This window comes from Arvicola amphibius, chromosome 3 (assembly GCF_903992535.2).
Source record: "Arvicola amphibius chromosome 3, mArvAmp1.2, whole genome shotgun sequence".
Lineage (NCBI taxonomy): Eukaryota > Metazoa > Chordata > Mammalia > Rodentia > Cricetidae > Arvicola > Arvicola amphibius.
The window spans coordinates 184,356,465-184,384,230 of record NC_052049.1 but is presented as its reverse complement, the minus strand read 5'-3'; the positions used below and the strand labels follow the sequence as shown (position 1 = coordinate 184,384,230).

At 48.4% G+C, this 27,766-nt stretch overlaps 1 protein-coding gene across 1 annotated transcript in view; it reads right to left on the bottom strand.

Annotated features, from left to right (window-relative positions):
• Window positions 1–1,122: 1,122 nt before the first annotated feature.
• Window positions 1,123–27,766, bottom strand: part of Itga9 (integrin subunit alpha 9) — a 299,897-nt gene continuing 273,253 nt past the window's right edge. The window contains 3 exon segments of the mRNA XM_038323365.1: window positions 1,123–4,892; window positions 14,988–15,107; window positions 27,050–27,151. Coding sequence (XP_038179293.1) covers window positions 4,794–4,892; window positions 14,988–15,107; window positions 27,050–27,151 — 321 coding nt within the window. The 3' untranslated portion in view covers window positions 1,123–4,793.

The following is a 27,766-nucleotide window of genomic DNA, read 5'->3' as shown; positions in this document are numbered from 1 at the left end:
GTGTTGAGTAGAGCACAGGGCAATCCAACAGCGCTGATGGAATCCCCCCCCCCTCCCCGTGGAGGAAGCCATGGGCTGGCCTTGGAGTGTATTTGCGGTGCGTATTGCATGGGTGGTCCATCAAACCCCAAAGCCTGACCCCCCGATGGGAGCTTAGCAGAGGTGAAGGTAAATACTCTCGGCATGAGCACATGTCACTCAGGCTTCAAAGGATCGCCGCCACCTAGAACTTTCTGAGGAAAGTCGCCAAGCACCGGCCAACAGTAAATAAACAACCAATGAGCTATGTGAAGAACACGCGCCCGAGAATGAGAATCGCGAGGGAAAGGGAGCAGCCAGGGAGCTTAACGACCCAGCTGGCTCTGCAGGCCACGTGTGAATTTAACAATGAAGCTCAGAGAGGACATTTTCATATGTGTGGAAGTTGAAATTGATGAACCAGAAAGCAAAACCCAGAAGCTTTATTCTTGAAAACGAGTGATCTATTAGGTAGATCTTTGTTGGCAATATCGAGGGAAAAAAAAAAGAAAAAAAATCCACAAATGAACAGTATTTGGGATGAGAATGAGGATTCAGCTTGAAAATGTATATTTAAAATCTAAGAAAACGCAGCGGCGTCGGGAGATGAGTGAGAGAGCCAGCAGGAAGCTTCCAGAGGGGCTGGGCATGCTAGTGCAGTGGGTGGGGCTAGTGCAGTGGGCGGGGCCCTTGCTTAGAGTGAGTCTGATTCCTACCGCTGCCATCTGTAACCCTAGTACTTCAGAGACAGAGGTAGGAGGATTACAAGTTCGGCCATCCTTGGCTACACAGCAGGTCTGAGGCAAGCCTGGGCAAATCCTCAGTGACTTACAGATACACGTGAAGGAGGTCGGCTTGTGATGAGAAACCCACCCCTTGACGGGTATTTCTCCCTGGACAGAAGACACCAGCCAATGCGCAGAGAAGGTGGGGTCCAAATGATGTGCCCGAGGACAGGGTCAGCCCCGTCCTGTGGGGTGCTCCTGTGAGAACAGGCAGCCCTTGGTGTGCTCTTTAATGCTTGCACACACTGTGCTGGAATTCCCTCTTCAGAACCTCACAAAGCTCTTAGCAGCAAATGAATTACAGTCAGAAATGCCGGAATCGTTTGAAGCCATTTTTTTTTAATTCCAAACACATATTATTTGTAAACCTGGCATTTCCCAAACAGTGCAAGTGAATTAGAAGTGACTGCAGAGACGGGAGTACACACGGACACAGTGAGGAGGGACAGCCCTTCCATCCCAAATCCTCTTGGGTAGTGTGCTTGTGTGGATACCTCAGTAAAGCTGTGCATGTGCGGGAGGGGGTGGGGAGAGGGGAGCAGGGGAGGTGCCTGCCCTGCAGCAAATCACTCAGAAAGCGTAAACTCACACTGCCAATCAAACTGCACCTCAGGATCAAACAAAGCAAACTGAACAGAAGTGAAATCCAGACAAGCGTGCTGTGGAGAGCATCTCACCATGTAGGGAGATTTACTCAACGTTCCCCTTGGGGGCAGAAGACTCAGAAGTCCGTCTAGAAGGCTGCTTTGGCCCCATTGGCTCTGCAGCCTCCTTTCAGCCATTACCCCAGAAAATACTCTTTCCTGTGCATTTTACTACTCCGCGTATCAAAACCCCCCATCTATTAAAGTCCCGTGCCCTCGAGGAACTGAGAAATGATACTCGGTTTCTGCCTTGTGTTTGCTAAAGGGATAGCTCTCCCAGTGTTTCACGTATGTCAGGCAAACACTCTGTTGCTGAACTGTTCATCCCTCAAATGACAATGTTCTGTAGCTCCTCGAAAACTCAGGAAGTTGAAATTGGGCACACCTCTCCTAGGCCTACGTTTCCCAGGCAATCAGGTATAACGCTACCTTAACCTCAGGTAAATGTGAATAACATTCCACACCAACCAGACTGGGGCTCAGCAGCATCACAGGTCACGGGGGTGTCCCACAAACATGGCTGCTGTTGGCTGAGATATCTTGCTTTTGGCTTTAGCACAGAAAGTTGGTGTGGAGGGCTTCACGCAGCCTGCCAGGCCTCTGGGCACTGGGATGCTTCCCCAAAGCACTGCTTGAGACCGCAGTGCCAGGAACACAAGGCATGCATTGGTCTGTCAGCACAAAGCCAGGCACTCAGCTCCCTCCACTAGTGTTCCTGTGCTTCTAAACTGCATAGCCTCTTGGGGATGCTCCAGACTTTCCTGAGTCCCGTGGAAACTCAGAAGAAGGGGGCCACTTTGTTTTTTAAAGAGGCATTGCTTTAGTCAATTCTTCACAAGGGTCCTTTTACATATTAAAAAGAAAAAACAAAACAGCACTCAGTCCAGTCCAAAGAGCTGGCTAAACCATGAAAGACACAAGGAAACCACGGAAGCAGACAAATGATAGTGCCCAAGAGACTGTCTGCAGGGCTTCCACGGTGAATTCAGAGGCAAAAGTGTACAATGGGCTACACAGCGGGGTTTTAAAAGAATGTTCTGGAGAGAGGTAACACAGACATATCAACACACTTGCCCACTTCCCCTGATAGCTTGAGGGAGGCTGTCATGAAGATGCTGAAGTACCCAGGGAGAGGACTCTGAGACCGTGCTCCGCCCCCTTCTCTGCCCGTGTGCCAAGCAGCCACATCCCACGCTCTCCCGCCACCTGGCACTCAGCATTATCAGACAGGCAAAGATGCTTTCTACAGCGGCCGCTAGGATTTGCTTCTGAGGCTACCATGTCGTTTTCTTAAAATCTGCCTCATGGAGCTGTACTGACTTATTGACACATGGCTACTCATGAGGGCTTATCATTGATAATGGGGCACACGCGGCCAGATTCCACCCGAGTCTGCCCTCCCTCCGTGTCCACACTTTGCAGGTGCGGCTCTGCTGGCTGGCAGGAAGCAGGCCAGTGGGGACCAATGCATTTGGCTAAAACTGCAGCTGGCACTGTAGTGGCCTCACCACCTAAGAATACCAAATGATTTATTACAGGAAACCATGACATGATCCATACATCATCATCACAGGACAGCTGCAAGTGGGGCTCATGGAGAATCCACACTCTACACCTACTGCAGGATGGATGGCTTACTACCCTGAGACTGTGTTCTCTGGGGATCACCAGCATCCAGCACAGTGCCCGACCCACAGTCCAGGCTGTACATGGCTGGTAAAGCCAAGACTTCTTTCCTTATTTCTTTTGACAAAACTTATGAACTGGGTGTGTACTAGTTTCCTGAGCTGCCCCAGCCTTGCTGTGACCCGTCTCCATTCCAGGGTCAGATGCAACATTTGACTTCTAGGACCAGCTTTGACTTATGGCTTTTTGGGTTTCCCAAAGCTGAAGATAGTGTTCACTTGTTTGGGGGAGGGGAACACCAAAGCTCTTGGCTCAGAATTCTTTGTATGATTTCTGGGTCTCCCTGGTTGAGGGTGTTCCCAAAGCTGTCCTTTAAAGGACAGAGTAATCTTGTCAGCAAGAACCAAAGGCAGAAAGTTTACATTCCCTGCAGGTGTGTGACCACAAAAGTCCAGCTTCCTGACATCTGGTCAGGACACTCTTGAGCCTGACTTGCCAACCATCCAATTGGGCTGAAGCCAGGCTGTGGGTTGTCCCCTAAAGGGACATCGTTGCTTGGCTTCCCCTACTTTCCTGTATTGTATTCTCTACTTCCTCACTGCTAGCTTCTGGGAAGACTTTCTCAGTAACTTACTAGCACCCAAGTCCTTATCCCAGGTTTTGACTCTTGAGAATTCCACCTAAGACGTACTATAAATCAAGTGGGGCTATCCTCTCTGGGAAGGAATCTGCAGCACTACCATTTGGGGACAGCAAGAGTGACAGAGGAAATGGAGATCCTTGAACTGAAATGACAGCACAAGACAACACCTTACACACAGAGACACAGGTCTTTGCTGAGAGAGCACAGCGTCAGTCCTGGGCTTTGAATCCTGGTGCACAGTGTCTGGGATGAGATGCTATTCTGAGGTTGACCAGTTGTCTATCCAGCGCTTGCTGACTCCAGAGGGAGGAGGGCGAAGTGCCTGCTGCATGTGTCGGAGGGGTGCAGACCATCTGCAGTGAGGAAGCCAGGCTTTTCATCTCCGCTCCTGCTGGGAATCTCCCAGTGAGAGGTCTGTAAGAGAAAGCACTGATACTTCTTCAAGGCTCTGCCTCGACTCCAGGTGAAACAATGGGAAATGTCTTAGGTGGTCTTGCCACATCCATGGTGCTTCTGCAGTACTCCCAGCTTGGTGGATTCACTCCATGAGGTTTCTTTAGTTTATTTTATCTGCAGGTTTTAAACAGCAAGTTCCAAAGTACAATAAGTTCTTTCTCTTTTAAAATGTGTATGCAGATACATGTATTTCCAAGGTTTCAGTGCTTGAGTGAATTATAGAACTATTTAATAGAAATAATAAAACATCGATACAAATATAAAGACACGATCAATATAAAAGGCTTACATTTATAAAAAATACTTTTAGGTAACAGTTTCCCCTGAGGGTTGACCACGCAATGTTGCATCCATAAATATTGCTTTGCTCTGTAGCTCGTCTTTCCCAAGCTCTGAGTTTGTTTGTAAAGGGAGGTCATGGTGGCCCCAGTCATGTGACCTGGCTGGAGGTGGCCATCTCAGGTCGGCACCGGGCTTGACAGGATGAGGAGAGAACAGCATCAGTGGGGCCTCCGAAAAATCTGGAGAAGATTTCTTTCTTCCAAATATGGAAGATACAAAGATCAGGGACCACAGGCTGGCGATGGGAGCGTGAGGGCATCACATGACTGGTACAGCGGGTCACTGGTTTTTCTGCACCCAGTCCCAACCATCTTCATTCTCTTTCCGGTTCTTCTCAGCTTCGATGATCTCTTTGTACCTTCTGCGGAAGAAGCCCATCTGAAAGACAGTGGAAGAGCTCTGGGTTAGGACTGGCTCTGAATTCCCAGGCAGCCTGAGCTATGAGGAGGTGGGAGGGACCTAGCCCTCCCCAAGCCTGGAGAAGCCAGGAGAATGTCTCGGGTGAGACTGCTTTTTAGAAAACATACCAGCAAGCAAAGAGTTACCAGGATCCACTTTTCAAACCACACTGACTTCCTGGTCTATCTCCCAGCAAGATGTTCATTGCACCAATTTTTGGAAAAGTGTTCCTCATACTGGGTGCTGGGAAACACTAGTTACTGGGTGTTTTTCAAAGTTTCTTTTTTTTTAAATATTTATTTATTTATTTATTATGTATACAATATTCTGTCTGTGTGTATGCCTGCACGCCAGAAGAGGGCACCAGACCCCTTTACAGATGGTTGTGAGCCACCATGTGGTTGCTGGGAATCGAACTCAGGACCTTTGGAAGAGCAGGCAATGCTCTTAACCTCTGAGCCATCTCTCCAGCCCCTCAAAGTTTCTTTTGAGTAAAGAAAACGATAAATATGTCATGGTCAATCAAGTTTGGGAAAAGCTGCAATCTTCTAGGCATTGACCACTGATGGGGAAAGCCAGCATTTCTGGAGCTTACTGGCTGTTTTCTCTCCTGCATATGTGTTTATGTATACAGGTGTTTACATGTTTGTGTATACATGTGTTATATGCATGTTTACATGCATATTGTGTATGTGTATATTTGTTTATGTGCATGTTTATATATATGTTCATATGTTTGTGCAAATGTGTACACATGGATATGTATATATGTGTTTATGTGTATGTTTATATGCATATGTGATGATGTGTATGTACTTAGGCATATATGTGTTTGTTTATGTTAATGTATGTGCTTGTTTATGTGTATGTATATATGTGTTTGTTTATGTGTATAGTGTTTATGTGTATAGTGTTTATATGTATAGTGTTTGTGTGTTTATGTACATGTGTCTTATGTGTGTGTAAATTTGTGTTTATGTACATGTATAAATGTATAAACATGTTTACACACACTTTCTATGTATTATGTGTTTATGTGTTTTGTGTGAAGAGGTCAGAGTTAGGCAGGAGCTGTCCACTTTGATTTTTGAAACAAGTCTCTCAAGTGACTTGTTTCTGGACCACTCTGAGCAGGCCAGTCTAGTCAGTAAGCTCTGGGTATCTGACTGTCTCAACCTCCCCAGCACTGGGATTACAGGCATAGGCCACGAGGCCTGGCTCTGTACAGGTGCTGAGGAAGGACACAGGTCCTTGTGAGTATGTAGCAAGCACTTCACCATCTAAGTTACATCCTCAAACCTTACACAAACTTCTTAATGTCCCGAGAGACGTCAGCCCCTGTGGACCCATCTGACAAACAGTGCTCTCACAGAGATAACTGTTTAAAGCATCCGGGGAGCAGGGTCTCATTTCTCCTTGCTGGCCTCTAGAAGTTTCTCTCATATCTGTAGCATTCATGATACCCATGCTGGAGTCAACAGCATAGGTTTCCCCTTGGCTCTGCATCCTGACTCAGGCGGCAGTTTTCTCCGGCTTTTTTCTTCTACCTCTGCCCTGAAGTTGCATTTGGTCTATAGCTCTTCGCACTTGGTAAAATGAATATCTGGCTTATCTCACATAGCCATTACAATTGCTGCTACCCAGTGTCTAAGCAACTGTTTGCAGCCTGTGGTAGTTAAAGCAATGTTCAACCTGACAGTATCCACCGTCTGGGAGAGGGACCTCTGGGCAGGCCTTACGGGCAGTGATAGTGATTGAATCGATCGGTGTGCAGAGACCCTTCTTTTTAAAAAATGTTTATTTTTGTGCACAGCAGTGTTTTGTCCACGTGCATGCATGTGCACCAGGCGCACAGCGTGCCTGAACAGGTCAGGCCAAGAGGGGGCCTGGATTTCCTGGAATGAGGTTGTGGGTGGTCATGAGCTCCTGCACGGCAGAGAAGCAGGTGGAGACCAGGGACCCTCTTGTGACACCTCCATCTTCTCCGCTGAAGAGGGCTCCACTGGCCTTGCGCAGATGAGAGCTGCCTCCCCCGCATTGTAAGGAAACCTGTTACTAGACTCCAGCAGGTCCCCCAGGGCTGTGCGGTTTGAATGGCAGGGAAGGAACAGAGGCCTTCCAAGGACAACTTGCAAGAGTCTGAGAAAATCTGTTATGGTTCAGTCTGTCAACTCGATTCAACCTGCGGTCACCTGAGAAGAGGGTCTCAGTGAGACACTGTCTGGGTTAGGGTGGCTTGTGAGGGTTTCTGTTCACTGTTAATGGATATGGGAAGGCCCAGCCCTCTGGGGGCAGAGCCATTCCCTAGGCATGAAATCCTGGACTGGGTAAGTGCAGAGAGTGAGCTGAGCACACGTGTACACATTCCTTTCTCTGCATTTGACTATGGATGCTATGTGACTGGCTGGTTCCGATTCCTGCAGCCCTGACTTCCCTGCAATACAGATCATAACATGGAATTGGGAGCTAAAATGAACTGCTTCTCCCGAAGTTGCTTTTTGGGGGGTGGGTTCTTTCATCAGAACAACAGAAATGAAACTAGAAAAACTCAATCATGAAGACAAACAGAAGAAGAAAGTGTCTTTAGCCTACACTTGGGGCTGCCGATGTTGCAATGATTCCATTGGTAACCCCAGGTGACCGTGGCACCAATCAAGGAGACTTGTGACATTCCGCTCTTGGGTCGCTCTGTGTGTGTGTGTGTGTCTGTGTGGGTCTCTGTGTGGGTATATGCACATCAGTGCAGGTGCCTGCAGAGGGCATCAGATACACGGAGCTGCAGTTATAGACAGTTGGAAGCCACCCTAACTCAGTTGTTCAGAACTGAACTTGAATCCTCCACAAGAGCAAGTGCTCTTAACCACTGAGCCACCTCCTGGACTCCAGAACTAGGGTTCCTGTTCATTCTAAGAAGGAGACAAGATGGCTCACTTCTCATGTCCGTGCTAAGATGTGCTGAAAGGATTTGGAGCCACTAATGCAATGACGACGCTCACACGCTCAGATCATTATGGATGTCATTGTTGCCACCAACAAAGTAAGGGTGCTGTCCTCTCCTGCAGACACCCAGAGCAAGCCCTCTTCTTCATGCAGAAACAGCCTCGTAAGGCCCATTCTCCCCGCCGGGACCCCAGGGTCTAAGAGTTCTGACCCCAATAGTCAACCTTTGAGCACGGGAGGCTGAGTTGTCATGGGGTGTGTATGTCTTCTCAAAAGACCATTTCTTAAAGCACAGTACATTCTTGTGGCTGGGGAAGGCTGACTGTGGCAGAACAGGCTGTGCACTGTGCACCAGAGCTCAGGGTTGCCAGAGAATAGACAGAAAGGTTTGCCAGGGCCATTTCCCAACAGATGGCAGTAGTAGAGTGACTTCTAACAAACTCAGACTCTTCAGGCAGATGAAGAGAAAGCTTCCAGAACAAAAGGAGACCGTGGGGAATGACTTAGTAGTATGGTACCTGCCTAGTATGCACAGGGCCATGGCTGTTATTCCCAGCAAAACACACACACACACACACACATACACACACACACACACACACACATACACACACACGAATGGATGAATGAGTGAATATCAGTTTGTATAGTCAACACACTGTATGGTACCTTGTGCCAACCAGTCACTATCACCCCTACTGATCCTAGCATGTAGGTCCCCTTTCATTAGCATGCCTGTGTATTTGGGATGAATTCTGGGAAGTCTTGGACCGTCAGCTAAGCCCACCCTGAGACTTCTGGGAAGCGATTAATGACAAGCATACGCTGTACCCATAACGACCCCACACTTTCACCCAGTGGCGTCAGTTGCTTCCTGAATCTGAAACCCTTTCTGGAATCTTCCAAGGCTTATGTTCCAGGAGGGCTGAGATGTTTTGTTTATAATTATCCTGCTTGCAGGAGAAACCGCCCTACGAGGAGACTTCATGACTAGCTTCAAGGTTTGTTCAGCTGGAGGCCTGGAGTAGCAAAGTACCTTCTGGTCCTGACAGTAACCCCAGAGAGCAGCTCCCAGATCCTTCCTGTGGACTAACCTGATGTGTTTCCAGAAAACCGGCCAAGTGGCACATTCTCCTCAGCTGCCCCGTTAGGTGAGTGCTAGGTGAGTCAATGAACCCAGAGGAAGAAATGAGAACTGACCCAGTTCTGAGGTACCCAGTCCCGGTCCAGTCCACATCAGGGTGGTAAGAACAGCAAGACAACTCCAGGGCATCTGGGCTCTGAGGGTGTTTCTCTGTGCACTGGCCTTTGGGGTGTTTCTTGGGCAGCCATTCCCATGCCTTGGGCACGCTCTTCCATTGGCCTAGCTCTGGGCCTTGTGTTTATGAACCTCTTAGTTACTTGGCTGTTTATATAGCACGTCTCCATCTCAAGACGTTGAGGACACAGTATCAGACCAATATTTATCTCCAAATATAAACTAGACCCACAACACGTCACTGGCACATAGTTTTTAGGGGGGGGGTGGTTTGGGACTGTGTGTGTCCATGTATGCACATGAGTGTATATTGTTTTGAAAAGTAGAAATGGGTTTTCTCAGTCTGCATTGGAGGTAAGGTGGAGAGCCTTCTGCCGTGGCTGTCAAACCTTACATGTTCCCTGTGCCACCCCACAGATGTCCACTGCTAAGCAGTTTGGGTTGTGAGTCACAGTGAAGCTCTCCAATAAAAACCATGCTCTCTAAGAAAGCTCTAGAATACAAGGCTCCTGGAACGGTTCCAGCTGATGGAGGCCTCAGAGTAGCTCCTGTTGGGGGGAGCAGCCAAACCCTTTCTGCACCCTGTTTCTCTGTCACTTGTCCAGGCAGGACTGGGTCTTTCCTTGTAAAACAATGGCACTCTGTTCCAAATCATCTAGTTTTGAAAAAGTGTCAATCAGGAAAGAAAAGGAAAGAAGAGAGATGGGGGGTCCTTGACTGGGGGCTGTGGACGAGCTCCTTCACTGAAGGGGTGGCCTGTGTGTCTGGCAAACTGCAAACAAGCAGGGGCAGACTCAGGAAAGCGGTAGAGGGCTGTGGGGAGGCATTTTTCTTCCAAAGGTCAAACGCCTGAACATATTTTCTCTCGCCCTGCTTTGCTGGCGTTAATGAGTTGAAGGTGTCTCTCAGACAAGCTAGCCCCATGCTGTTGCACCTCTGAGCAGTTTACCCTTTCCATAAAGGGGCCTCTAGGAAGAGGTACCAGGCTGGAGTGTCTTCCAACCCAGCCAGGAGCTGTAGCAACGGAGAGCGGACGCTTTTGAATTTTTCTCCCTTTAAAGAGTTTCATGTTTCAAAGTCTTCCTCCTGCGCAGTGGTTTGGCAGGCTACCGTAATCCTTGCACATCAAGTTTAAATTATGGTTCCCAGTGTCCGCGGACGGCTCAGCTCTGAGAAAGTTGATTAGGATCCATTTCAGCGCTCTGCTTAGCTTGGGGCCCTGCTGTGGATTTTGTGTAGGAGCCAGGTCCGTTTGCCGCCAAGCGTGAGAGTCTAGGCCATCAGCAGGCCCTTTAGGAAGGTTTTGGGGAGCAGTAATGGCAGGGTCTGGAGGGGAAGGCTGGGTGGGCTGAGCATAAGACAGGGACCAGGACTTAGTTCTGGAGAAGGCATTTTGGAACCTCAAGGGGTTTCTGCTTCTGATAGAAGGGAACTCCACAGGACATATGTCACAAGGTAGGGACCAGTGAACAAGGCCAAGTACTGTTGTTCCTCTCTGTCACTAAAGTGCCCTTCTCTGTGGGTTTCAAAACAGTATAAGGTCTGTTATTTGCTTTTGCCCAGTTACTTGGGTACGCCACCTAGAAGGAGCCCAGTGCTACTTGCTGAATGGAGGCATTGGCCACCCAGTGAGCATCACGCACGTAGATCCACAAGCCTGTGTGGATCATAGAGGCACTGGCAGAGTCTGCTTTCTAGAGCTTTAATATCATACCAGCATTTGGGTTTAGACCACACAGTTTTGGGACAATCATTTTTGGCTCATGTGTGGAGAACACATAATATGGGATTTCCCTCTGTATGGTGTGATTACCATTGATAAATAAAGGAACTGCTTTGGGCCTATAGCAGAGCTAGGTGGGGAAAACTAAACAGAATGCTGGGAGAAAGGAGGTGGAGTCAGAGAGAAGCCATGTAGCCTCCCCCAGACAGATACCAGAACTTTAACCAGTAAGCCACAGCCACGTGGCGATACATAGATTACTAGAAATTTGGGTTAAATTCAGATGTAAGAGTTAGCCAATAAGAAGCTAGGGCTAATGGGCCAAACAGTGATTTAATTAATACAGTTTCTATGTGGTTATTTTGGGGCTAAGTGGCTGGGAACTACCTAGTGGCCTCCTCCTACAGACACAAATGACCACAGGCAACAGTGTCCAGAGGCACTCGAAAAGGGAACTCAGGGCTCCCAGGGGGTGTTTCAGTGGGTAAAGAAGCTTGCTGCTAAGCCTGATGACCTGAGTTCAATCTCCAGGACCCACATGGAGGAAAGAGAACCCATTCCTGTAAGTTGTCCTCTGACCAACCACCCCCCACAACTCCCCACAAAATACATCTTTTACAAAATTAAAAAATAGTAGAAGGGAATTCAATAGATTTGTCCATACAGGAAGAGGGCCTGACCTCTGGCCATCTGTTCCTTAAGCGTTCTTAGAAATATGTCTCCTGGTCAGCTGGACAGCTGGTGCCAGCCAGCGGCTTCCTGGAGGGGGTAGAGGAGATTACCTATGGAGCATGGTAATAAACCCAAACTGGTGAGGTCTGACAAGGCAGATGCCGGGTTGGACTTCAGCCAGTTTTCAGCGGGTTTCTCCGCATGGTGTCATCGATGCGATATTGAATTGCTACTCAATACCCATAATGCATTATTTTTAGGTTGTAGATATAGGAATCAGAGTTGACAAAGCGTTTGTAGTCCATTGTAGGGAATGTGTGCGCACACACACACACACACACACACACACACGTGCCTGTGTGGAGAGTCGGGTCTAGAAAACTTTACACAAAGGTTGCCAACTTAGAGCATAAGAGAATCCAGTTGGCAAAGATGAAGGTGGAACCATTGGAAGAAGGCCATCTAGAACCAGTTGGGGGCCCCTGCAGAGGTGTCTGAAGGTGACCTGTGGCTCATTCTAATACTAAAACACACACTCTCAGGTGGCCAGAATCCTGAGGTCTCTTAGTTGACGGGATTCGAGAAGGTAGACATCACGTACTGCCATGGACTCGGAAAGATGGAGGTCCTTGTAACAAGTCCCCAGTCGATAGCCATCAAGTGTCAACGTCAACCAACTCCTGCACCTCATCTCAAATAAGAGCTTGTCACATAAGGGAGGGGCAGGAAGAGAAGTGTGAGAAGGCTATGGAGATCAGTAAGGAGCAGCCAGCTCTGTTGAGGATCAGACAGCAGCATGCATTTTACCTGCATTCACTCTGATCTAAGTACCAAGAAAGCACAGAGATAACAAGAAGGCATAACCCACTACTCCCTAGCCCATCCTGCCCCCTCACCACCTGGTATCAGATTCATAACCGTGATGGATGACGGCAAGTTCTATGCAATGAAATTTTTGATGCAGAAGAGTATGTGTGTTCTCTCCCTTCCCTTCCAAGAAGAATAAAGGAGCCATGGTGCAGTATATGCAAGGTTGTCCTTCCATTCTCCTGTAGAGAAGGAGAAATGAGGCTATGGAATACAGCCTGTGTGTGTGTGTGGCTCTTATCAGGGAACATGGTCTATCACCACACTCTCTCCTAGCAAACAGGACAAAAGCAAAGGAACACAGTGGTGGCAGGCGGGAAGAGCAGAGGAGCACAGATGACAGTGTCTTGGGTGGTGTGAGCTCAGTGGGGTAGCCACAGGGTCTTCATGCAGACCAGCAGGGGGAATGGGAGTGGCCATGACATCCCCTGCTCTGTGTCTGGGCCCATGTGGCTGGAGCAAGGGTGCTTTCTTCTCATTCCAAAAGCCCACACGAAGACAGATGCTTCCCCCTACCCTACCACCAGGCGTTTTCAGATTCCAAACACTGAGCCTTGTTCTCCACTCAGAGGCCAGAGGCCCTCTTAGCAGGAAGGCGCTGGAGCTGGAGACAAGGGAGTGTTAAGAGTCTATCTGGCTGTGTGGGGTAAACAAAGGACGATTAAAAGGGAGGAAATGTCTGCTGTTGGCAAATACACAGGAAAATGCACACTCTGCAAAACCTGCCATGGGAGGGGGGCTCAGGGTAGCATTTCAGGAAGACAGTTTACAACGTGAACTACATCCCTCCATGACTCCGTTCCTAGGGTTTCACTCTAAGGACACAGTGAAGGATTTGTGCAACTTTCTGACTCTAAGGTCACCCACTGTGGTATTGTTATAAGATATGCACAACCAGGAACAACCCTGATTCTAGACTAGGGGGCTGTAGACTCCAGAGTTAGCGCTGTTGTGATGAGACTGGAAACGGGCTCTTAATACAGGGAGAGGCACAGGGTATCTGGCATGTACGGGCATGTAAGATGAGCATGATATGCATTGTATGTTTCCTTCCATCTCCACACACTCTTCCAAGTAAAGTACCGTTAAGTTTAAAGCAATGGAGCCGACCATTAATCTGAGAAAAGTATGCCAAACACATAGTTTTCCTGGAGTTTCTAGACTGTTTACATACTCTAAATTGTATTTATTATACGTATATTTTCCAGATTGAGAGCTGAACCCACAGGGGCAGAGAAGATGTCTTAGTTGGTACAATGCCTCTTGGGCGAGCATAAAGGTCTGAGTTCTGATATTCAGAACCCGTGTCAAAAAGCAAGGCATGGTGGCAATGGTTTACAGTCCCAGGGCAGGGTAGGAGAGACAGGCAGACTCCTACTGCTTACTGGTCAGCCATTTTAGCCTAACCTGGTGAGCTCCAGGCCGGTGTCTCAAAAACAAGGGTGCTGGGGGTGCTGGAGAGATGGCTCAGTGGTTAAGAGCACTGGCTGCTCTCTCAGAGGTTCTGAGTTCAATTCCCAGCAACCACTTGGTGGCTCACAGCTCTGGTACCCTCTTCTGGAGTGCAGACAGAACACTGTATACTATGGCAGAAGGGGAGAATTGATGCCTGAAAGTTATCCCTCTAATCACACATGTAGGCCATGGCATATGTGTACAGACATGCATGTGAGTCTTTGAGCATGCACACACAGGGACTGAACCCATGGCTTTCTATTTAGAACTACTTCACCTGAACATATATTGAGTATCTGTCTGGATAACTTAACTAACAAATCATCCACGAATAAGCTGAGCCCATGAGAAAGCCAGGCTCACATCTACGCATGCAGAGAAACAGGCTAAGGGGGAGACAAGGCCAAGCTCATTACACTTAGGTCCAGGATGTAACTCCTGGATGCCACATTACATTTTCTTCTTTGTTAATGTTATTGTGTTTGATCAATACATACATATTGTTTTCTAATCCCAAATAATTATCTGGATTTTAAACATCCACCCATAATACTCCCAGAAACTGTTTCTGTAATAGGCATTTAAAAACTGCTTTGCCAAAGAGCACCGGCTACTTTGTGCCCAGAAGGTAACCCAAAACAGGATGAAAGTCTGGCATCTTTGCCTTTGCTTTGTGCTTCCTCATCTCTGGGTCAGGCTCTGCTTGCCTCTAAATGAGAGTCCACCTAAAATCCCACAGTACCTAAGACCTCTCCGTCCCCCTCCAGGCCGAAGTTGCAGATAACACTGTCTCCAGCTGCAGTCACCTTGAAATGCAGGGAAAGCCTGGCTGGCAACTTATCACCCACAGTGAGGTCACTTCCCAGGCAGGAGCAAACACCTTATAGGAACCAGATTGGTCTCTCCTGAAGCAGTGACGGCCGTAACCGTTTGGGATGGTTTTAATTTTCTGAGGATAGATAAAGTGAGGTGATTGAAGTCTCCTCTAAAGTGGTCCAAGAGGAGACAAGATTCCATCCTCTGCCTGAAGAAGGTGCTGATTCCCTCTGTACCTGTACGGTGAGGGGAAACCTCTCCCCAGGTTCCCTGGCCCTGGGGAGGCCTGCAGCCTGGTGTCCTGGGTGGGACATTTGTAGGCACCTGTGGTCGCCAGACTCACCTTCCACAGCAGAACCGCCAGCAGCAGGAAGATGAGGAATCCCACCAGCAAACTGATGGCGATGATCCACCCCACAACGTAGCCGCGGGGCTCCAGATTGTGCAGGGCCTCGAAGACCACCTAGAAGGCAACACAGATGTGACACTGTGAGGACAAGGTCCGCGTCTTGGAAGGGCTATAAAGATAACGACCCTGATTTCAAATATCACAAGCTGAACAAAGTGAAAAACGTCAGGCCATGTTACGTTCCAAGATTAGGTGGCAACCCTTCCATCTCGTATGCTGATTCTGAGACAAAGAAGATGGGGTGTTTCTCAAGCAGGGAGTCTGAGGGTTCAACTCAATGTGCCACTTAGTATGGAATCATTTGCTCAAGACTATTTTCCTGCTCGATTGTGGACCATACAAGCGCTAATCCACTGTCTTGGGTCTCACAGCTGTGCCTAAGCTGTTAAAGAAGTTCATACCAGATGTGCCGTCATTTCCAACCTGTGTCATATGCGGTTGGAGGCCTCATCTAGTCAGAGCACACTTGTTTATTTATAGGTGTGTGTGCATCTGTGTGTGTATGTATACCATATGCATGCAGGTACCTGCAGAGACTAGGAGAGGGTGTTGGAACTCCTGCAGCTGGAGTTATAAGAGGTTGTGAGCTGCCTCATGTGAGTCCTGTGTATTTAACCTGGGTTCTCTTTAAGAACAACACGTGTAGCTGGGCGGTGGTGGCACACACCTTTAATCCCAGCACTACAAGAGGCAGGTAGGTCTCTGTGAGTTCAAGGCCAGCCTGGTCTACAAGAGCCAGTTCCAGGACAGGCTCCAAAGCTACAGAGAAACCCTGTCTTGAAAAACTGAAAGAAAGAAAATTAGCAAGTTCTCTTAACTGCTGAGCTATCCCTCCAGGCCCTGAAGCAGAGTCCTCAACTTTGAAGGCGTTCATTGGTGTCTAGAGCTGACCTAAGTCAGCTCTCAAGAGCCAAGTGTGCTTCTCCTCCCAACTTAAGACACTTTGTGATGACATTTTTGTCAGATCGCAGTGGGAATATTACACCACAGAAATGACAAGCAAGACAGGGTTCTTCTGGCCTCTGGCAGGAGAGTGGGGCGTTTTCCATGCAGTAGCTCACGCCGACCACACTCTCTGGCTAACTTCTAGTCCCAAAGGTCAGAAGGGCTGTGGTTTTACAGAATTCAAGTGCCACTTGCACCCTCTTCTTCCAAAGAGAAAGCCATCTAATCATCTTTCGTTCCTTGTGTCTACTTTTGGAGCGAGGGATGGCTGGGTGACATGTGCTGGAGTAGGGGTGGGCGAGGACATTTATCCACACGACGGTCAGGTTCTTAGGTTTCACATGTAGAACCTGAACCCAGAACTTGTCTTAAGGGAAAATCAGTAGAACAGAAATGTTCCTTCCAGTGTGGGAACAAGCTAGAGAAAAGAGCCTAGAAAACTCAGCAGGCCCTGTGGGGATGGGGTGGTGTGATCAACAGCCAGGGGACCTCAGGCAAAGCCCATGACTTCTCTGAGCTTGGTGCTTTGCACCTGCGAGTCGGGAGCGCTTCAATCCCTCCCTAGAGGTTCAGGCAAAAGTCAGCCAAACCTTCTGGCAGACAAGGATCCCGAGCCAGGCTGTGAACTCAGCAGGGGGTTAGTTGTAAGGTCCGGGACTCTGAACTGTGTCCTCTTGGCAAAGCCACGCTGGAGGTCTGGTTTTGTGGATACAGAGATGAGAGTAGCCACTACAATTTAGTCTGGCAAATTTTGTAAGAATGCCCTGTCACGTCCCGGGAATGTGTACTTTGGTGTCTTTTCTCAGTGGTGCTGTCGGTCCTCTTGGACATGAGCTCTAAGCCTTGGCAGATCAGTCTCTTCTATCCTGACTGCAATAAATTCTGTGAGTGATCTGAGCGCCTCGCAGTGTGCTAAGAAGCCACATCATAGATTACAAACAAATGAAAAAAAAATGAATAAGCAAAGAAGGGAAGAAAAATCATACAGAGCACAACGTGGAGGCACACTGACCAAAGCCCACAATGTACAGGGCACAATGTGGGAGACACACTGACCAAAGCCCACAATGTACACAGCACAACATGGAGACACACTGACCAAAGCCCACAATGTACACAGCACAGCATGGAGACACACTGACCACAGCCCACAACTCTACCACTCAGGACCAGTGGTCCAGACCATGCCTTTCTAAGACATCTCTCCTCTCCCCTTTTCCATGCCTGATGTCGCTCCAGTTCAGGCCCCGCCATCACAGGCACGGTGCCAGGCCCCTCCCAGAGCCCCCCTGCCACTGAATTTGTTCTCTAAGAACGTAGGTCCTGACATGTCACTTCTGTCACCTCACTCTATCGATGGCTCCGCTTCGGTCTGAGTGTCTAATTCAGGACACGGAGCAGTAACAGTCTGGTTACCTTCCTTCCCAGCCCCTCCCAGGTCACGGATTCACAGCCCAGCTAGCTAGTCTCATCCTCCCTGAGGTCCCTGACTCTTTGTTTTTACTCCTTGGAATGCCCTTCCACCCTGGTTGTGTGACAAGCTCTGTAATTGCTTGTCTTCAATATGCTCACACCATTCGACCTGCCAATCCTGCCCTTAAAAACATGATCAAAGGCAGGAAATACAAACTCCAGACAAAAAGCTATGCTCAGAGATGTTGGGCTGGTGAGACGCCCCAGGGGGTAAAGAGACTCACTGCCAGACATGACAACCTCAGTGTGGTTCCTGGGGTTCACTTGGTGGAAGGAGGAAACCAGCTCCCAAAAGCTGTCCTCTGACTTCCACACGTGTCACACATGCACACATGCACACACGTGCACACGTGCACACACACAAAAGAAAACACAATTTAAACAATAGACCTGGAAGATGCTGACTACAGAATTACTCCCTCGGACAGAATGAGAGCTACCCTCAGTGTCTAAGGAAAGCATGGCAGGTTAGCTAAATGACGGCTAACCATGAAGCAGAGCAGCACCAGCTATTAAAAATGAAAACTGCTCTATAAATTATATTTGTATCTGTGCATGCATATATATGTATACATGTGTAGCGTGTGTGTGTGTAGCATGTGTGTATATATACAGGTATGTATTTATGTTTTTTTTTTCTTTTTTTGGTTTTTCGAGACACGGTTTCTCTGCAGCTTTTTTAGAGCCTGTCCTGGAACTACCTCTTGTAGACCAGGCTGGCCTCGAACTCACAGAGATCCGCCTGCCTCTGCCTCCCAAGTGCTGGGATTAAAGGCGTGCGCCACCACCGCCCGGCTGTATTTATGTTTTTGAAACAGAGTCCTATTTCATAGCTCAAGTTGGCCTGGAACTTACCATACAGTTCAGCCTGGCCTTGAATTCACAGCAATCCACCTGCGTCAGTCTCCTAATGGCTGGGATTACAGGTGTAAATGACCACATCAGGACTGATGTGCAACTTAAATATTTTATCCATTTATTTGTTAGCATATGGGCGTTTTGCCTGCATGCATTCTTGGCACTAATTAAAAGCTGGGTGCCCTTGCAGACCAGAGAGGGCATTGGCTACCCTGAAATTGGAGCTTTAGATGGTTGTGAGTTGCCATGTGGGTTCTGGGAATGAAAGAAAAGCCAGTGTTCTTAACCACTGAGCCATCTCTCTGTACTGACGCATGACATTTTAACAAGTTAGAAGCACTGTGACTCCTGAACAAAGGCATAGTGACTGGAAGAGAAGAGACCCACTGTTTAGGGAGTCAGCGGGAGAGCAAAGCAGGCTCAACAAAAGATGTCATGAGGATGGGGAAGTGTGCTGAGACCGGATGAGTGAGTCACACGCAAACCTGGTCAGTGGTCCACAAGAAGATGCGCTTGAGGCTTATAGTTTTGGTCAGACAGAAGTTACTTCTATCCTCACGGATACACTCATAACTTCCAGAACAGCCTCCCCTAGCTTATTCCTGGAGGGTAAGACTTTTTAAGGGGACAAGAGTCTATTGCTATGTAGACACCCTCAGAGGGTGAGGACTGCCCTGCTTCTGGCTGGGGATTGAATAGAGGGTACTGAACAAGCACTCTACCATGGGGCTCTATCCTCCACTCTCAATTCTCCTCCTGACTCCAATCTGCAGCTTGGATAGAGATGAGGCCACAGGGGGAAGAGTTCTGAAATTAACTGACCACTGAATCTGAATGTGGTGTGCTCCCAAGGCCACCACAGACACAGGTTGCTTCTGAGGGAGAGGGTCAGCTATATACCACCCTGACTGATTCTTGCTTGTTACTTAGAAAGTCCAGCTTGTCTGTAACAGTTCATGTACACGCGTGTACATACTTGTGCACACGTGTGTCTATCCAGATGGGGCTCTGGACATCTTGAGGGAGATAGTTGATGGCCAGTGAAAGACTTCGGTGGGCTGGACATCTTGTTCCTTTAAAACATTATCCTCTATGGTTGTGGTTTCCTTGGGGACCAAGGATCCTGGGGGGAGTCCCAGACATCCCACTCCTGAGTTAACCAAAGCATATTTCTATGTGGAAATGGATCCTGTCCTTTAAACAGTAGTGCTGATAATTGTGATGGTGGCTGGAAGCCACTGCTTCACAGTGTGGGTGGGGCTCCCTGTTGGTTTGGCTCACTCTTTCTTGGTCATCTCTTACATGATGATGGCCGCTCCTAACTACTGACCATGTGGGCACACCACACAAGGCAGCATTAGACTCATCGTTGGTCAGGATGGACACGCCACATACTCCCTAGCCTTAGCATGCACTGCTCACTTCCATCTCCCTTAACAGTGTTACCAGTGCCAGGGGAGATTGTTGACTGTCTAACCAACTCCTCATTCTCACCCTTATCCCTGTGAACCCAGCATCCACAGCGCAGTTTGTGACTTTAAACCATGTATATCAGGGTTGGTGGGTTTGCAGTCAGGCCTGGAGACCTGAACTGGATCCCTGGACCACACACGGTGAAAGAAGCAACTCCCACACGCTGTCCTCTGACCTCTGCAGGGACACTGTGGCATAAGCATGCCTATTCGTATATATGCACATGCAATAAATAAATAATGCAATAAAAATTTTAAAGGGACCTGAAAGGCCATTCAGTAGATTAAAAAGCACTTGTCATTCTTCTGGAGGATCCTAGTTCTGTTCCCAGTTCCCGCATGGCAACTTACATACAAACATGTATACAACTTGTCTTAGGGTTTCTATTGCTGTGAAGAGTCACCATGACAATGACAACTTACAAACATTTAATTCAGGCTGGCGTACAATTTCAGGGGTTTAGTTCATCATTTTAAAGGCAGCATGCTGGCAGACATGGTGCTGGAAAAGGAGCTGAGAGTTCTACATCTTGATCCAAAGGTCACAGGAAGTGAACTGCATCCCACACTGGGCATAGCTTGAGCACAGGAGACATCAAGGCCCGCCCCCACACTGACACACTTCCTCCAACAAGGCCACAGCTCCTAATAGTGCCACTCCCTATGGGGAAATTTTCTTTCAAACCACCATACACATAAAATAAAAATAAATAAATATTTAAAACAAAAATAAAGAATATATACCATTCTACATAATTCCCTGCTGCAAACAGAACTTCAGATGGTTTTCCTTTGCTGCCACTGGTTGTATGTGGTATGGACCCTACCTTTGTCCTCAATCTTGTCTCCTGTCTTTGGTGGCTTAAACACGCCACACCATCTGGTCCTCACGCAGCTTTCCACTCATGAGCCAGGACACCTCCTCCTGCTGGACAAGCTCACTCCTCTCCGCTCCCAGGCCTTAACCCCATTCTGCTCTGTTCAGAATGGCTCAGTGGAGACAAAGCCCTTGTTGGTTTCCATGTTGGTGACATCCTTGTTGTCCCATAGCCGGCCCCAGGATGGGTGTTATGGCTGTGCCCACCTCCTCCCTCATTCTATCCCCAGTGCCTGCCACACACACCACCTAATCCTTAGCAAACCCTCAGATATAGTCACCAACTGACTAAATGGCAATAACTGGAAAATCTCACATGTGTGTCTGGCAAATGACACTTGGGGAGTTTTCTCAGTTCTCAATGGGCATTGCTTAATTCTCCCACAGGGATTTTGGGTAAAGAGGATGGTACAGGAGGGGTGGCAATAAATCATAGCATAACCGAGGTTCATGGTTAAAAAACCTCTCTGTATAGAGGGCATAATTACGTGTATGCAGGTGTGTCTGCTTGTCTGTGTGTGCACTGTGCATATATGTACCAGAGTCAGAAGAGAGTATCATAATCCCTAGAGCTGGAGTGGTAGGTCATAGTAAGCTACCTAATGTGGGGGCTGGAAATTGATCTCAGATCCTCTGCAAAAGCCGTAAGTGTTCTTATCTCTGAGTGGCCCCTCTAGACCCTTCTAGAGACTTCTCACTGGTGGTGTTGAAACCTTCCAACAACTGCAGGGAAACAGAAAGCAGCCTTCCCATGTCAGAGTCAAGAAAACTGAGGCTCAGAGCCTAGCTGATCTCCAAATTACTGAGTTAGGATGCTGACTTGGGAGTTTCTGATTCCTAAGGGGAGGCAGGAAGGAAAAAGCTGGAATCCAGGCCTGACCTGAAAGGATGGGTTCAGAGCACGGGTCACCGGAATGTGCTGTCCTGACTGATTTGGCAGGGCAGGTTTATTCAGGCGTGCACACAGGATACAGGAAGGAGGCTTCCTTCCGGGGTCTGACCTAACCTGAGTGGGGAAGACCCCATTTGGGAAGAGGAGATTAGGGTCCAGGGCACAGGAGCTGACTGGACTCTGCAGATCCTCACAGTTTAAACAAATAACTTAAAACAAGCCAGTCATTTCCTCATCATATCAAACACCTCTGCCTTTGTCTCAGGGGATTCATCCGGAGTGGCTGGGCACCTTACCGACGTTGACTGAGAGGTTACGAGGCAGAGGGAAAGAGGCATCCAAGCTGTGAGTCCAGCACTCCAGACTCCACCCTGGTCTCAGTCAGTACGAGATCTAGAACTAATCAATTGTTTTCTCCCCGAGTCACAGACTCCTTCGTTCCCGAGAGGAAGGGGCTTAGTGATTCTCACACGGAAGGGGACAGTGGATTTTCTAGGGATTATTCTGAATTAATGATCCATATCGCCACATGCAGGAGGAACATGAGGCTCCGTGAAGAAGACAAAAGGCTCCAAATGCATTTCCCATCACACTGACCAGGAAGCATTGCTTATTCTAGCATATTCTGTTGCTTTGTTTTCAGACAGGAGACGGGATCTTGCTATGTAGCCAAGGCTGGCCTCAGATTCAAGGTCCTCTGCTTCTGCCTCCTGAGTGCTAGGACTTCAGGTGGGTCACCACACCCAACCCATATTAGTTCTCGAAAGAGAGCAAGGCACCCACAGCCTGCCAGTCATCCTTGGACGAGGCCTCATGCTCTCTCATTAGGATGGCCACTTGCATAGGAAGTTCCCACCGACAAGTACTCCAAGTGTCTGAACAATGCTTCTTGCTCACATGCAAGCTTGGCTGACTTGTCACTGCCCTTCATGACACCTGAAGCATGCTGAAGGGGACAACGGTCACTATCCATGGCCCACTGTTGGCTCTCCTCCCCAGGCAATGAGTCACAGGGAAAGACGGGCTCCCGTCCCTGCCAGAGTAGCTGACAACACCAGTGACCTGGTCCCCAGGTACAGAGTTCCAACCTTAGCTGGTGAGATGCTCGCGCCTGACCCCAGAGAAACGGGTGACAAGAGGCCAGGGGAGCTGGTCTCAGAGCCCAGGGCACTGAGTCCTTCCTGTGGCTAGACTCAGCACGGCCCTGGCTCGTCAGGTTTCTTGATTCCTCTCACACCCCCACAGTCGGGTTCTCCAGGCAATTCCAAGAGCTCTCAGATATGCCAAATTCTAGCCCATTCTGCTTCTGTCAAAGCAGGAAAGTAGGTTTCTGCCTCTGTCCTCAAGGTGGCAGTGTGGTACACACTCCATGGCATGGTCATCCAACACCCTTCTATGGTATGCAGATCCCAAGAACACAAGTGAGAAGGCATGCCAACCTCACATACAGAGGGAGGGAATTTGGGGTGATACCTCCAATAACTAACAATTCAATAGTCTTTTAGTTTACATTGGTGGAATATCCAGCCTCCTTTATTGGCTAGTCTCCTGAAAAGTGTGGGTTGCTTGGGGTCAGAGAGATGGCTCAGCAGTTAAGAGCAAGTATTGCTCTTGAACAGGACCCAAGTTTGATTCCTAGCATCTATAGTAGGCAGCCTAAAACTGCCTATAAATTCAGCTCCAGAGGATCTAATGCCTCTGGCCTCTCTGGGCATCCATATGTATGTGGTATACACACATCATTGGAAATAATAACATAAATCTTCAAAAAATAAGGGGTATGTCTTAGTTTGCTTTCTACTGATGTGGCAAAACACCATGATCCAAAGTTGGGTAGGGAAGGACTTAGTTCATCTTATAGCCCACCATGGTGACGTTGGAGCAGGAATTCAAGGCAGGACTGAGGCAGAGACCATGGCGGAGTGTGCCTCCAGGCTTGTTCAGTCTGCTTCCTTACATCACCTAGGTCCATACAGCATTGCTCATGATGGGCTAGTTCCTGTCACATCAACCATCAATAAAAAAGATGCTCCGATAGACCAATCTAATGGAGGCATTTTTCCAGTTGAGGTTCCCTCTTCTCAGATGACTCCGGCTTGTTCTCAGTTGACAGAAACCAACCAAACAGAAAACTAACCAACACAGTTCTTGAGTCTTTTGCTTCAGCTGTTGGCTTTGGAGGTAAACTCCTAGGGCGGGGGACGTCTAACTCTCTTTGGTCTTTTGGTGTCTTTTCTGTCTCACGGATAGTGTTAGGTGTCTCTGGAATGTATTCCTATTTTCACTCCCTCCAGAGCTCTCCCCTGAGAGAGCATTTTCTAAGACCCCAGTGGATTTTTGTGGTTAGTGTAAACCCCACCAATATTAACTCTACAGTCACCACAGAACTTAATTTATAACAGCAGGAGACTAGCAATAAAAACAACCCATAGGATAGGAAAAATAGGACAATATTGTATAATGGTACTTATTGATTACGTCTGAAATTTTCTACTAGTATTTCAGACTGTGGTTGACTAGGAACAAACTGTGGGGAAAGACAGCATGAATAAGGGAGCTCATGTACCCCTCCCCCCAAGTGATTTCCTGCTTCTGATGGGGAGTTTCCCAAGACATACACAGCTATGCCAAAATCTTTGTGGACTCCAACTATTGCTTTTACCTTTTTCTCTAACTTTTCTCTCTTACCCCAACTCACTCCCCGGAAAGTAAGTTGGATTGAGTTGAATATGAAAGTCAACATGTTATTGGCTCCTCACAACCAGCCCTTTGACCTTGTGGTCACTAAGACCCCACCAAGGTCCTCAGGCTAAAGACTGCATGAAACCAGATAAGTGCCATTGAAGTTACAGAAGTTGATCTTGGATGTTGCTTCTGCTTAAGTGTGGTAGTTTGAATGAAAATGGCTCTCATATGTTCAAATACTTAGTCCTCAATTGTTTGAACTGCTTGGGAAGAATTAGAAGGTATGGCCCTGGGGGAGAGGTGTGTCACTGGAGGTGGGCCTTGAGGTTTCAAAAGTCTATGCCATTCCCAGTTATCTCTCTGTCTCGTGGTTGTGGATCAAGACATGCGCTCTGGGCTGCTGCTCCAGCACCGTGCCCACCTGCCTGCTGCCATGCTCCTCCCACCATGATGTTCACAGACTCACCCTCCGACATGGTGAGCCGCAAATAAACTCTCTCTTTTATAAGTTGTCTTAGGAGCGATGTCTTATCACAGCAATATGAAGTAATTAAGAGTAAACATCTCCAATGGATTCATTAAGGAACAAGTCCTCAAAAAAATCTACTACATCCTTCTAGTGACCTACAGATGCCCTGTAACGCACTATTGCATCAGGACATAAAAATAAAAGACACGCAGATGGGGGATGGACCTTGGAGTAGACCTCTTGCCGGATGTGTTAAAGGCCCAGGGCTTGATGCCCAGCACTGGGGTCGTGGGGTGGGGTGGGGGAGATAACACAAGGAAAAACAATTGATCTTCCTAACTCATCATCACGTGTGCTGTTTACCTACACCCTGCTGGACATCAGACACAGACACATTCCCTCATCCGTCTACAGTGATTGGTGCCTAATCTGAGAGGCTGTGGAATTTCACCTGATTTAAGTCTGCTGGGCAGCCTCTGTGGAAACCCCCTTCAGATGGGTGGTTGAGAGGAGCCAGATGCTTAGAAGATTACGCGGGGGAAAAAATGTACTTCTTCTAAAACCAGAAGTCTTCCTAGTCAGAGAAGATTCTTTCCCCTACTAGGAAAGTTGAGAACACAGTGCAGAACGGAATCTTAGCTTCCGGACCACAAAGGCGGTGGTGGGAGGACCTTCGAGAAGGCTCTCTTGGGATTCTCACTGTGTGTTCCTTCCCGTCCCTGCTGGGAGCATGAAAAAAACACCCAACAACAGCTTCTTGCCAACACTTGATAGAGAGAATCTCACCACAGCCCTCAGAACAGGAGAGTCAAGAACTTGAGCCCTACAACATGATGCTGTGTGGTGCCTCCCTGGACCCCAGGGCGAAGACAACATATCTAGAACTTTCCACCCACACAAGTGACTTGGCCTGCTACACACCTGTGAATCATTCCTATTGGCGGAATGATTTGGCATGTTTCCCTCTAGATGATCTTTAACCAGCACTGTGACAGCCAGCAGGGACCACAGCTCTCTCGCTTGCCTTTCAGGTGCAGCACTGAGCCAGCTGCTAAGTGGTCGGAGCGCAGCAAAAAAGAGACCAGCGCCAACCCCAAATATCTGACCCGCCAGAAGAACTGAGCTCGAGCCTTGGAGGACTTGAGTTTCATTCTGGGCAACTTGTCCATTTGAAAAGAGGTCAGGACTGACACCTTCCCTGGGATGGCTGACCCCTCACGAGTGCTGTCATCCCTGTGTGTTTAGACATCCCAGACTGGCTGACATTCTCATGATAAACTCGCTGGAAAGAGGAACAGGATTGGGATGTTACTGAGCTCACTGCTTTAGCTGGCCATGAAGTCCCCAGTCCTAGGACTACAGACACTTACTGCCACTTCTGGCTTCTTACATGGATGCGGGGGACCAGAACTTGAATTCATCGGCTTTGTACAGCAAGCACTTTCCTGACTGAGCCATCGTCCTAGCCCCTCACGTGCCAGTATTATGAAATGGTGCATCTCTGTGTGATCAGAAAATAAGTTAACAGTCTTGCTCTGTGCAAGTACATAATTCTTCAAAAATTCACTTCTTAAGTTTGTTACAGCAACGACAGATTCTCCAAGAGAGGGCAAGTCTCCCCTGAGAGAGGGGAAGCTGAAGAGCAGCAGGTTGTAGGGCTCCTCAGCAGGGCAGGGCATTGGCTGTCTTCCCTGCCTGTGCCCCTGGGGCTGGACTTAGGGTGTCAAACAGCGCTGACCCTCCCCTCCCTAGGAACAAGAAAAAAAATTCAGATTTCCAAGGTCTCACTGCTGTCCAGTGTCTCCCTCACCAGACGCCTAAGCTGAGGGTCTCTGCCTACTCTAGGCCTGACAACTTTAAGGAGAGCAGGACAGAGGGGGAGTGCAGGAAAGAGGTTCTAGGTCTTGGCACTGTGGCGCGGCCTCTGTAAGACAAGCAAACAATTGTTTCCTAAGCTCCCCTCACCCCCAGGGTTCATCCATGGAACTGCATAGGCAGGGGAACAGAAGAGATTTCAGGGAAGGGCCAAGGAGAGATAAAAATAGCCCTGGCTTCAGAGTGGAACTCTAAGTCCTATTGAGGACACTTCCAGACAGTTTTTCCTTTGGCCCATCACTACAAGAAACTCTCGCATACCGATGGCGTGCTAAGTTAACAGAGCAATGGACCCATGAGGCCTTCCAGGGGGCCCTAGGAGCCAGAGCAGGCAGGGCTTTGGGTCTACCACAAACCCTTCATCTTGGCTTAGAGAATTTCTTTCCCCGCAGGTCCCAGCTCCAAGACCCCAGTCCTCCGAGGAGAGCCGTCCCAGGGCAGTGAACTCACCAGAGTCTCTTCTGCATTCCCATTGGCTATCTCCACCACTCTCAGGGCAGGGTCCACCTTCACCTTGGCTCGAGCCATGAACTGGATGACAGAAGAGCTGTCCTGTGGAAGAAATGACACAGTTCATGAGACTCTTTTCAAATGACCTAGAGGATGGTTTGCCCACGAGAGGGCCTATGAAGAGCTGAGCTCTCAGGGTTCCATGAAGATCCCAAGTGCATTTCATCACGAACTAGCCGCCTCCCCATCACCGGTACCCACAAAGACATAGGCTTCCGGCCTTTCTTGAGAATCCCTTTGGATGGTGGAGGGCACAGAGGAGTCTGCATTTGCCAGTGAGGCACACATGCAAGCCTGTGTGCTGCGGTTTCCGAGGGGCGAGGGCCAGATAGCTGGTGATTGATACTGACATGTTCACAAAGGGTAGAGGATAAATAAAGCTGTTTAATTGTGTGCAACAAATCCCAGCCTGGCATTCCCCAGAAGGCATCTGATTCCCATTTTCTAGTCATCGTCTTGCCCTGACCACAGTCCTCAGAACCATGAAGGTTTAGTTATCCTTAACTCTTTCTTTGCTCTTGAATGAAGCTCTCTGGAGGCTGAAGCCATTGCACATTCAAAGAGGGATACCCGATGGAATGATGATGGGGTGGGGTGTGGGAGATAAACACTCAGTTTATAAATCAGGTCTAAGGGGAAAGAGGGGGTCCTTGGAGA